Genomic DNA, 13,420 nt, shown 5'->3' on the forward strand with positions numbered 1-13,420 from the left:
AACTTTGTGACTGATTACTCAACATTATTCTCAAGAATCTGCTGATATTGAGTGGAATCCATGTGATTACCAGTACCAGCACTGGCCACACAGACCCACAACATGATGGATCCTCGCCCCAATTTTACTGTGGGTGGCAAGTGTTTTTCTTGGAACGCTGTGTCCTTTTGCCGCCATGCATAACGCCCATTGGTATGACCAGCACCTTATTCCAAAATGAAGCTGGCTTGTCCAAATGTGCGTTTGCATACCTCAAGCTTCTCCGTTTGTGGCGTGTGTGCAGAAAAGGCTTCTTTCGCATCACTCTCCAATACAGCTTCTCCTTGTGCAAAGTGTGCTAAATTGTTGAACAATGTACAGTAACACCAACTGCTGCAAGTTGATGTTGTAGGTCTTTGGAGGTGGTCTGTGAGCTGTTTTTGACCGTTTTCACCATCATTCGCCTTTGCCTCTCCAATATTTGATGTGTCCTGCCACTTCTGGCCTTAACAAGAACTGTGATCTTTTATTTCCTCAATATGTTCCTCACAGTGGACACTGACAGCTTATATCTCTGCGATAACTTTTTGTAGCCTTCCCCTAAACCATAATGTTGAACAATCTTTGTTTTCAGGTCATTTGAGAGTTGTTTTGAGACCCCCATGTTGCCACTCTTCAGAGGAGAGTCAAAGAGAACAACAACTTGCAATTGGCCACCTCAAATATCTTTTCTCATGATGGGAAAGACCTGTCTATGAAGTTCAAGACTCACCAAACCAATTAATGAGCTCCCCAAACCAATTGTGCGGTCCAATTTATTAGCGCTAATAAGTTACAGGTATTCAAATCAACAAAAAGTTTGGGTGCCCAAACTTATGCACCTGTCTAATTTTGTTTTTATGCATATTGCGCAATTTCTGCTTATCCAATAAACCTCATTTCACTACTGAAATATTACTGTCCTTCAGTTTTTTAAAAGATCAAAATGAAATTGATGATCCAAACACCTAAATATTTATAAATGAAAATCATGGACATTGTCAGGGGTTTCTAAACTTTTGCATACAACTGTAAGAGTTATTCATCAAAGAAGGAGAGTGATGAATTGCTGAATCAGATGTCATGGCCTCCACAATCACACTGATCTAAATCCAGTTGGTTTTGGATGAGTTAGAGTAAAATAAGTGAAGGAAAAGCAGCCAACAAGCACTTAACATCTCTGGGAACTCCTCAAGATTGTTGAAAGATTGTTGGATCTCATGAAACTGACTGATAAAATGCTAACTGTGTGCAGAGATGTCATCAAAGCAAAACTTTTAAAAAACATATTCTGGGTTATTCAATATTTCTTTTTTACTACATGATACCATATCTGTTTTTTCATAGTCAGGCGTGTCCAAACTTATGGCTGATACTCAATGTTTAGCTGCTGTATGTTATATACATAGGTATAAGGCAGATATATATATATATATATATATATATATATATATATATATAAAAATAATAATAAAAAAAAAATTGGAGAAAATATATTAGACATCAAATTGTGTAAGAAATAGCAAATATAAAAATATTATTTGGTAGGATTATTAGAATTGGAAATGTTTACAAAAAAAAGATGACTGTTTTCTTCTATACATTTATATTGCAATGCAAGTCAGTTTTTTTGTTGTTGCTGCTGAGCCATCTTTAGTTGATATGTTACATAAATTAATATATCAATTAATATTAAAAAAAGCTTCTCTGTCCACTGTACAAAAATAAATTTTTCAGTTTATTTAAATATATTGCTATGTATATCTTAATTATATTTATAGCATTTAGCAGACACCTTTATCCAGATCAAACTAAGCATTTGAAGGTTAAGAGCCTTGTTTAAGGGTACAACAGTGGCAGCTTGGCAGTGTTGGGATTTGAAATCACAATCAAACGATCCAATTTCCAACACCTTAACCACTGGGCTATCACTTTCCATGTGTTTGCCAATTTCGTGTGCTGCCATTCTATGTGAAATCACTTACAAATAATAATAATAAAAAAAAAACATCTTGAAATTGTTTCCAAATGTTTTGCACCAGAAAGATTTTAAACATATTCACAGTGGCAGAGCAAGACAATGACCTCTTAGTGCCCACTCTGTGGTTAGCCGGGATGTCGACAGTGTTGGTGGTAGAGTCGTGTTTGACAGCCAGTCCCAGATCAGCGATAACCGCAGTGCCGTTCTTTTTTACCAAAATGTTCTTGGACTTTAGGTCTCTGTGAGCGATTGCTGGTTTTCCTAAAACACACACAAATATGAGGGCACATCGATCAGTTAAAAAAAAAGACTTCCACCATTTTTGGATTTCCTGAAAAAATCTTTGATGTCCGGTGGTTGCTCGTTTGGATCTTCAGTAATATAGCAATGTAGCTAATGCAACTAATATGTAGAAGAATATTAAAGCCTCCAGCCTAAAACTACAGCAAACTGTCTGTCATAAAACAAAGCAGGAAGCAAACACACCAAAAAGAATCACAGATAAGAAATAACAAGAGCAGGAACATGATCAAGATAAAATGAACCTGAATCTGATTAAGGGTAATATAGACAATAAAAAAATAAAACATTTATCAAAAAATGGACAATGTAGAAATTATGGTTGGAAAAACACCTTTGGAAATGTTGGAATAGCAAACGTGACATAGTGCAGTGACTTTGTGATATGGTTGTAATCCTGATAATGTCATGTTGTTGTTGTTTTTTTTTTTTAAACTGTAAAGAAAATGATGAATACGCAATTATGATTTTCAGAATACATTGATTGCTTTTCTACAACAAAAGCTCTGTCAATAGTTCCGGCAGTAGTCCAAACACAAGTTTATATCAATACACTAGTTCTAATACAGTACATTAGGCAACTATTTCTACAGTAATGTATGTTGAACAAGATGATATGACATATCAGTCATATGGTAGCATTTCCTCTAAGACTTATTTTATATTTTATATTAGTTATAGAGGTTTTTAGTATCAGAGTCTGTAAGTATTTTTGTCTATGGATAGTAACATTTCCCAGTGTTTCCCTTATCAACTTCATAGTTTTTCAGCAGGTAAATATTTTTCAAATCGGTGATTAAATATAAAGTTGGGTTGTTTCAAATCTGATTGTTACAACACTATACTCAATGATTCTTCATCTTGTATTTTCTTAAGAGGTCACACTGTGACTTATCGATCGTCTAGCGATCACTTCACATGATAGGAATTTGTTCACCAAAAATTTCTTTGCACTAACTTGTTTCCACGACATTTTTGTAATATTTTGACCCCAAAATATTAAACTGTTTGTGGAAGCTCTTTATGCTCTATAATACTTTAAAACATCAATATTTTCATTTTAACTTACTTTCCCTATGGATATAATTTAGTTGGAGTTCATTGTTTCAGCTGTTGCTAAGATAATCGCACAACGTTTACACAGAATTGAGCCACGCTGGTTGTACAGATTACTCAAAGTGAGTGCCTTTGTGCTCATGTATTACAGTTTTTCTAAGTTGCTTTGGAGCATTTCTCAGATCTGAAATGAAATTCTCAAAACTTTTTGTTTAACCTCAACGTCTTTAAGCCACTTGTGCACATCATAAAAACATTTCTTGTTGCTTTGATAAAATTGTGAATGCTTTTGTACATTCATTTAATCGACTGTGTATGTTTGTCTGTTGTTTCCCACATTATCAGTTGTTTATGTCGTGTTGATCAAAATATATTATACTGGTTTCAACCTTCAATTGGAGAGTGTTACAGACTGAGCAAAACCAAGAAATAGAATTTCTGAAAATGGATGAGAAACAAACAAACACTTGAATAGTACAGTAAAAGTGTGAATCATGTCTGGTCTCTCGCAATCAATATAAATCAAATATGCAATCAAATAAATAAATGCGTTCTACTAAAATTCATAGATGGCAAACAGAAGAAAGTCAAATTTTGTGCATTTTCGGTCACTGTGATCCAAACCCGTGGTATATATCAAGAAATACTGAAACTGTGCGCCATCATACTGACAACATGACTAAACATTTTGACGATTTTGTTTGTAAACAATGAAAAAGGGACTTTTCATTCTGATGGGAATGACATGTTCATTGACACAAATACTTACTTTTAAAAGATGAACTAAGGATTTTGAGAAAAGTACAGGCTTTTGCAAGAGATCCAATGTGTTGGGGTGTTTGTACACATTGTTTTGAGACTACACTTACTGGTTTGCAAATATTAGGGATGATTCCACAAATGCTCAAAAGCAACTGAGAAAAACTGTAATTACTTGTAGTATTAATAATGATGAAATCTTTACCCACAGCACAAGAAAATTAAAAAAATCCACATCCCAACAGGTTATGCTCTTGTGCTAGCTTTTTTTTTAACTCACAGCTGCTCAGTTGTGTTCTGTCAGTTGTATATTGCTTCAGATTCAAACATGTAACAGACAAGCAAATGCACATGGGGTTGGTTGTTGTGACTAATGTTTTGTCTGAGCAGTTTACTACTAGTGTTTCCAAGCCAAAACGTTTTTTTTTTTACTTGAAATATGGAATGATTTAGACATGCAGCTTTTGCACAACGCAAAGCAAAGTTCATTTCCCTGTGAACAGTGGCAAAAGTTCAGCATTGCTTTCTGCTGCATTTAGGGAACCCTTTTGATTTGGGTCATAGAAGCTCCCACCAATAGTGAGCAAGTAAGCAAGCAAATCATGTGCACAACTGGTAGCAGTGCAAAAGTAAAAAAAAATAAAAAAATAAAAAAATCAGATGCCTGGCTGATTACTATTAAGATTGAACAGTTCCATGATTGAAAATGAATCCAACCTAATCAATACTAGTGCTGTGCTTCTGCATTGTGCCGTGTGTCATTCATAATCATTACCTTGTTCAACAGTAACGAACCTGTTTTAGACATTTTAGGAGCTCTAAGCAATATAGATACAGTGAGGAAAATAAGTATTTGAACACCCTGCTATTTTGCAAGTTCTCCTACTTAGAAATCATGGAGGGGTCTGAAATTGTCATCGTAGGTGCATGTCCACTGTGAGAGACATAATCTAAAAAAAAAAAAATCCAGAAATCACAATATATGATTTTTTTAACTATTTATTTGTATGATACAGCTGCAAATAAGTATTTGAACACCTGAGAAAGTCAATGTTAATATTTGGTACAGTAGCCTTTGTTTGCAATTACAGAGTACAAACGTTTCCTGTAGTTTTTCACCAGGTTTGCACACACTGCAGGAGGGATTTTGGCCCACTCCTCCACACAGATCTTCTCTAGATCAGTCAGGTTTCTGGCCTGTCGCTGAGAAACACAGAGTTTGAGCTCCCTCCAAAGATTCTCTATTGGGTTTAGGTCTGGAGACTGGCTAGGCCCTGCCAGAACCTTGATATGCTTCTTATAGAGCCACTCCTTGGTTATCCTGGCTGTGAAGCTTCATGTCATTGTCATGTTGGAAGACCCAGCCTCGACACATCTTCAATGCGCTAACTGAGGGAAGGAGGTTGTTCCCCAAAATCTCGCAATACATGGCCCCGGTCATCCTCTTCTTAATACAGTGCAGTCGCCCTGTCCCATGTGCAGAAAAACACCCCCAAAGCATGATGCTACCACCCCCATGCTTCACAGTAGGGATGGTGTTCTTGGGATGGTACTCATCATTCTTCTTCCTCCAAACACATTTAGTGAAATTATGACCCAAAAGTTCTATTTTGGTCTCATCTGACCACATGACTTTCTCCCATGACTCCTCTGGATCATCCAAATGGTCATTGGCAAACTTAAGACGTGCCTGGACATGTGCTGGTTTAAGCAGGGGAACCTTCCGTGCCATGCATGATTTTAAACCATGACGTCTTAGTGTATTACCAACAGTAACCTTGGAAACGGTGGTCCCAGCTCTTTTCAGGTCATTGACCAGCTCCTCCCGTGTAGTTCTGGGCTGATTTCTCACCTTCCTTAGGATCATTGAGACCCCACGAGGTGAGATCTTGCATGAAGCCCCAGTCTGAGGGAGATTGACAGTCATGTTTAGCCTCTTCCATTTTCTAATGATTGCTCCAACAGTGGACCTTTTTTCACCAAGCTGCTTGACAATTTCCCCGTAGCCCTTTCCAGCCTTGTGGAGGTGTACAATTTTGTCTCTAGTGTCTTTGGACAGCTCTTTGGTCTTGGCCATGTTAGTAGTTGGATTCTTACTGATTGTATGGGGTGGACAGGTGTCTTTATGCAGCTAACGACCTCAAACAAGTGCATCTAATTTAGGATAATAAATGTAGTGGAGGTGGACATTTTGAAGGCAGACTAACAGGTCTTTGAGGGTCAGAATTCTAGCTGATAGACAGGTGTTCAAATACTTATTTGCAGCTGTATCATACAAATAAATAGTTTAAAAATCATATATTGTGATTTCTGGATTTTTTTTTAGATTATGTCTCTCACAGTGGACATGCACCTACGATGACAATTTCAGACCCCTCCATGATTTCTAAGTGGAAGAACTTGCAAAATAGTAGAGTGTTCAAATACTTATTTTCCTCACTGTATATATGTGTATTTTTAAATCCTTCTTATAAAAGTTCCTATAGGGCCCATTAAACAACCGTTTATATAGAGCTAAGCCTCTTGTTTATTTCTAAATCATTGCTGTCATTTCACGGTACAGCTTTGTGCCTATGTCCTAATTAAACCTTGTACTCGGCCTCAGCATGCTTTTTAAATGAAAAAAGAAATATATCAATGCTGTCATCTACAGTATATGGGACTTTTTAAATGATCCCATGTACAAAATGGAACTTTTCTTCTAACATTAAATATAGACAGAATCTTCAGTACTGACTGAATGTTCACTGAGAAGAAAAAAAAAGTCTGGGGGAAAAAATGTTACAGCTTATATCTACTTTAATTACGACAACGCCGTCACAGTTTCAAGACACAAACACTCATTAATCCCCTTGAAGTTTAAATATTAAGTAGTGTACATGACTGCTCCATTTAGATTATTTTTTTTATTTCAAGAAAATCAGATTCTGGGAAATAGGAATGACAACAACCATTATATTAAAGGAGCTAAACAAATTTGCCACTTCGACCCAGAGGATAGATCTGGTAATCAAGCACAGCGGTCTAATCTAAGACGGTTGCTCTTCGGAGAAGGACAAGCCGAATTTCTCAGAACTGTTCGACCCAGAGTGGGGCCAGGCTGAATTTAAACTCTGGCAACAAATCAGGCTGTGAATCTTCTTTTTCCATTATCATGGAAACAACTCCCACTGGCAAAATGTTAAAAATAGTAAATGATTAAGCAATTCACCACTTGTTAAGGGCATAAAATGTAAAGAATAATTTAATGGAGAAATTAGCATAATATGTAATTGTAAACATTTTCAATGGCACTTTAAAAGCCCCTTTTAAGCTCCATGAAAGCAGGGACATGCAGCTAAAATCACAATGTAAAACATTTTCAGAAACACTGTCCTGGTAAGTGTTTCACATTGAGTCATTTGATTATTCTGGTATATTCAGAGTACTGAATTCACAATGTCTTTGGCTGAAATGCACCGATATTTTCTGCGCTCCATCATTTTTGACCAGAACAATCCCGGGGCTTTAAGAATAAGTGCACCAACTGATTAGTCACTTCCTCATGAAAAGGTGTGGTATTCTCAGAAGAAAAAAGAAAGGGTTAAGCAAAAACAGGTGAAAGCAGGAAGGAGCATGAAGTGCTTGCTCACCCTGAGTGCCGATGATCTCCATGTGAAGGTGAGCCAGGCCGCTGGCGATGGACAATGCGAGGACGACCATCCCATCCACAGACACTGTGTATCTGTTCAGGTAGTCAAAAAGTGAACCATGTTCATGATACTCAGACACAAGCCACAGCTGAGTCCAGGAACCATTATCTACACAACGAAAGAGACAGACACACAGAAGCATAATAGGTGTTATATATTTTTAAATATAACTGGAACAAATATAACATCCTAATCTAAAGAAAAAAAAAATCTAGGTAACATTTTGGTTTTTTTCTTTCTAGGGGAATCTTTAAAGGCTATAAGTACAATTAAATGTTCAAATGATGGGCTATTTGGGATGTGAAGTACTCCTTTATTACCAAAGCATATAAAGTAGCACTGAAGAGATTTGTTTTTTTTAATCAGAAAAAAAAAACAGTCACATGAATGCAAGCAGCATATAGTGGTTGCAGCAGGTGCTGTGGCCTCCACACAGTTCTCCATTTTGAGCTTCAGCATTGTCTGTTTTTGCATTTTCATCACATAGGTTTCTTTTTTTTTTTTTTTTTTTTTTACAATTTCTTTCCACCTCCCACAAACATGTTAATAAGTAGACTGGAAACACTAAAATGGCCATAAGGTGTGAAAGAGTGCATGCCTGTGTGTGTGTGTGTGTGTGTGTGTGTGTGTGTGTGTGTGTGTGTGTGTGTGTGTGTGTGTGTGTGTGTGTGTGTGTGTGTGTGTGTGTAAAAAAAAGGGATTCCTCATATATTCTTTGGATTAGTCAAGGTCTAATCTGTTTGACTCTCAACATTTTTTGAAAAGAAAGACATTTATTGGGGGATTTTATACAAAATACCTTAAAATGGTATATGTATATGAAACGTTTCTGGAAAAAAAAAAGTTTGGGCAAAGGAAGCTGCCCTAAAAAAAAAGAATACACCTTGTAACAAAGCACACACATATAAGCAGAGTTTTGATTTATAAACAGTTAAAGCTAATTCCCAACAAACTGTTTTGCTCATGTCCATGAGAAAAGTTATTAATACAACAGCCTACACTATATTTCCACTCTCCACGTCCTGAAGACCTGTCACAGCTGAACAACAGATCATCTCATTTCTCTCATTAAGATTCCCTCTGCAGAAAATGAGTAAAATAAGTCGGATAGCATGCTGACTAACAGGCCTATCAGTGTGGTGTGAAGAAAACAAGCTGGGCTGCATAAAATAGACTGCGCTACAGAGAAAACCACTTTACTGGCTGAAGGGAAGTGAGTCAGATGTTAGGTACATTGGATTTTTTCCCCCAATTTATCTTATGTGGTGTTTAGGATTTTATCTATTTAAAGAGATAGTTTCTCTTTATGTTTTTCTATGCCACCATCACTCAAACTATTAGTAAAAAAAATGGTGATCCACAGTGCTTGTAAATACTCGATTCCGATTTGCCAACAGTGAACAATGTTCTATAAAATCTGGAATTTAGTTGTCAGAAAAGTTTCCAGTAATGGATTCTTCCTGTAAGAAGCTTTCTAAAAGGCGTCTCCAGTGCAGCACTTTGGAACGGTCAGAGATGATATTTGTGTGTACGTGTATGTGTGTGGGTGTGTGTGTGTGCATGCATGTGGCTACCTTTGTTATCAGCTGCTATGAAGCCCAGGATGTTCTCGTGCCGCAGCATGATGGTCTGGTAGATCTCTGCCTCGCGGAACCAGGAGCGTTCATCTCTGGAAGAGAAGATCTTCACAGCCACATCTTCTCCTCGCCACTTCCCTCTCCACACCTCCCCGAATCGACCCTTACCGATGCTCTCCTGCAGCACGATGGTTCGTGCTATTGTCCTCTGTACCAGCAGTGGCAGGCCTGAGACCCACATACGCAATCTTTTTCAGCGCAACTATATTTGTCTTATATATAACACAGCAGAACCAAATGCTACATTAATTGGAGCAACCAAAACACTGTCTGTTGTGTTTGGTGAAATAGTACTATTGGATATAGGATCATGAACATTCAGTACATTTGGAATGTGTGAATCAATGCTGAAAAAAGTTTTTTTGTCACTCTATTGCACACTACATGACTGAAAGATAGTATTATTATTACTATTATTTTTCTAGCTCCATTTTTATCCCTCATTCTTTTCTACTGTATTGTGGCAAATTTATATATAATCTCTATTTATTTATGCTACTAATGTACACTATTATTCCCAGATGTGTTACACATTAATATAATTTTAATTTGTTTATTATTAACATACTAATTATCTGTTCATAGTAAATTATCATAGAGAATTTGATCGTTGAAGTTCTCTCTCTATCTACCACTGTCTCCGACCTCAACTCACCTGATCCCGAGCCTGATGTGCTCATGTCATAAATCAGCTCTTTCAGGCATTTCTCTGATGACACGAGACTCTGGTCATCCAGAGGCTCTTCTGGGTCCTGGTTTCGGCTCTTACTGTGCAGGCAGCGTTGGTTCCGGACAGCACACACACCCAGAAACACACCAACACACAGCAGGCAGGACGGCACCAGGATTACAGCAGATAACTCAAGACGCCCCCAATCAGAGGTCTCAGAGGATGTTTCTGTAACACACACACACACACACACACACACGCGAAATTAAGAGCAAGTGATTATGAGTTAATCACATTGAACTTTGTGGATGGTAAATCTAAATTTATTTACATATATAAGTAAAGATGACGATTAGACTACTGTATATCTAGTAAAAATAGATTAAATGCTATTGACTCATGCATATGGCTACAAGAAACGATAATAATTCATCCACCAGGGGCATTGCACCCTCTAGTGTTGGCTTCCCCTAAGCATCAGATGGACAGCTAGGGGGATGTGATAATTACAGTAGTTCAGTAATGGCAGGTGCATCAGCATGTAGCCACAAATTATCTCATTTTGCCCAGGCAGTGTAAAAGTTCCTTGGTATACCTGGAGTCCGGGAATCTTAAAACCAACTGTGAAATAGCTTTTTTTAAGGGGAAAGCAGCTTTAAAAAAAATGCCAGTCTTTAAAAAATGGGGTTAAAATGTTAACTTCATAGATGATTAAGTTAATAAATACTCTTTTTAGCACAAGACAAAGGCACAAAGACACGAGCTCTCTACCTTAGTTCTGAATAACTCCTCAGAAAGGGCTGTTAATTATTCAATCAGGTGTAATTGACCATGAAAATGTTCTTTTGGACACCTAAAATAGTATCACAAAGCTCTACTCTTTCATCCATTGTTAATGCCAATGTATATTTAGTTTAACACTCATTGGTCACCTGGTACTGGTGATTTGTGACTTAGATGCTGAGATCTGGTCATTTCATTTTGACCAAATTTCACTTCCTGAAGAGGTACTATAAATATTATTATATATTCAGCTCCAGAATTAATGGCACCTTTGGTTAAAAAAAAAAAAAAAAAAAGAATATATAATACTTTTCAAAGGTGAGTTGAATAGCTAGGCAGAATTTGTTGTTAATTATTGGCTGGCAAACAACAATGATGAAAAAATGCACAGTGCATGAATTCCATTTATCAGTCTTACAGCCCTTGCGTTTGACTTTCAGTTATAGATTTTCTCACCGTTATATTGCTATCGCTTAACAGCAAAAACAGCATGAAATCTGCATACGTATTTAATGTAGTATTTAACTTTAATAATGGCCTGCATTAATAATGGCATAAGAATTTGTATTTGAGTGCATTCCTACATTTTTCCCTAATTATTGTTTACTACCAAATAATGAACAATATGTAGTGGATGGATGTTTGTCTGAAAACTGACTTTTTGCACAGTCATGTAGGTAAAAAAAAAAAAAGGTCAAAATATGTAAAAAAAAAAAAAATCAAACCTTCCATTGTATTAAATAAAACTTTCGAGAAGAAAAATAAAACATGCAAAACAAATTGTAATTCTTAATATCAGTATTTTAATGTATATAATGAATTGGATGCAGGTGGATGTAAGTGCGAGCAAACAATCTAACAAACAGAGTAATGCAAAACCAGACCCATTGGGGAGCAACTATGGAATATGGAAATCATAGGGAATTTGGTCAGGGAAACAGGTGAAACTAATGTTCAGGTGAAATACATAGTCTGTAATGTATTGAGTTCATGTACTAGAAGCAAAATCTTCTGGATTAGCGGTGCAATCAGATGTGACATTGCAAATGACGATTGGGGTGGTGGTAACTTAGTGATCCTAAGTTTAAATCCCAGCTGCATCAAGCTTCACTCCTGGGCCCCTGAGCAAGGCCCTTAACCCCATTGCTGCTCAGTTGTACGAGAGAAATAAATGTAAGGGCATCTGACAAATGCTGTAAATGTAAAGCTTTTTTATATAATACTGTATTTTATCATAAATGTTTAAGAAGCCCACGATCTCATGTTTGCATTGGTGAACTAAGTATTACGTCATTACTGCACTAAAATGCTTCACTCCACTGCATTAAAAAAAAAAACATGCCATTTCTCACTACTTCAAAGTGAATACATAAATTGTGTTAAATGAGACCCTGTCACTAAACCACAAGCGTAACTCCACAATGTTGCTGCATGGAGAAAGTGTTCTCTTGCTTTGTCTCAATCTTCTCGAAAAAGGTATGAAACGGAGGAGAATGGAACACTAAATTACATTAGTATTTAGTAATTAGTAATTAGGGATTAGTAATTTAACTCAGGAATGGTGGACTACATCCACTACTGCCTGTCTGACTTGGGTATAAATGTAGGTTATAAGTCCAGTCAATAATATGAAGTTTGACTACAGTTTAGTCAGCATTTGTACCACAGATAAAAGTGAATAGAAAAAGACATAAAAAAAAAACAGAATAACATGTTTTAAAATAAAAAACTGAAGAATGCAAATGTAGGACATTCATTAATTGTATTGAATATAAAATTACTGTTGTTACTATTTTCCTGACTTTTGGCTGTTATACATTTCTGCGTTTGCCTGCCGTTTTAGATCTGTATGCCAGTTATAGATAAATGCTTACCCAGCACTTGCATCTGCTTCAGCTAACGTGCATTGAACACATTACATGACACAAATTCCACCAAAGACAATGGCAAATGTATGTGCACGACATGTAACTGTAAGACAAATATACTGTATTCTTCTGTGATGAGTCTAATGTGTGTGATCAGTAATGCTGCCCTCTCCAATTAAATGTCCATCGTTTCCAGTAAAACAGCACAAACATTTCTCCCTATCCAGATTCTCTAATTTTAGAATATTGAACAAAAACTGACGTACACGTGGTATTTACAATTTTGCGCACTTACTGTGCACACATTTCTCAGAAGAATCGGGTGAGCCCTTTTACTTTTCATCATTGCGCTTTCTTTCCCTGCAGTGTCGCCGTGCCTGTTTATGTAATCGTCCTCTCACAATCCGGAGAACGTAAAACATTAAGAGTAAAAGCCTTTGAAGCGAGAGCGTTCGGTTTTCCCAGTACACCGTGTCTTCTGACGTGACTTTATAACTTGTTTTTATGGCTGTGACAATAAACATGTGAACATTACCCAGATTGTTTCAATAGAGTAGTTTTGTCCTTCAGATCCAGCTGGGACTTTCTGCATCTTATTACATTCATAATCAGTTGTAAATGTTTAACATTAAAAATTTCATTGACCATGAAACAAT

General features: G+C 36.7%; 1 protein-coding gene across 1 annotated transcript in view; it reads right to left on the minus strand.

Moving 5' to 3' along the window:
* Positions 1-13,420, minus strand: part of acvr1c (activin A receptor type 1C) — a 49,328-nt gene that overhangs the window by 12,866 nt on the left and 23,042 nt on the right. The window contains exons 3-6 of the mRNA XM_083537786.1: positions 10,099-10,341; positions 9,381-9,611; positions 7,747-7,914; positions 2,104-2,260 (exon numbers count right to left, since the gene is read on the minus strand). Coding sequence (XP_083393912.1) covers positions 2,104-2,260; positions 7,747-7,914; positions 9,381-9,611; positions 10,099-10,341 — 799 coding nt within the window. The remainder of the gene's footprint in view (positions 1-2,103; positions 2,261-7,746; positions 7,915-9,380; positions 9,612-10,098; positions 10,342-13,420) is intronic.

Source organism: Silurus aristotelis (genome assembly GCF_946808225.1).
Source record: "Silurus aristotelis genome assembly, chromosome: 3".
Lineage (NCBI taxonomy): Eukaryota > Metazoa > Chordata > Actinopteri > Siluriformes > Siluridae > Silurus > Silurus aristotelis.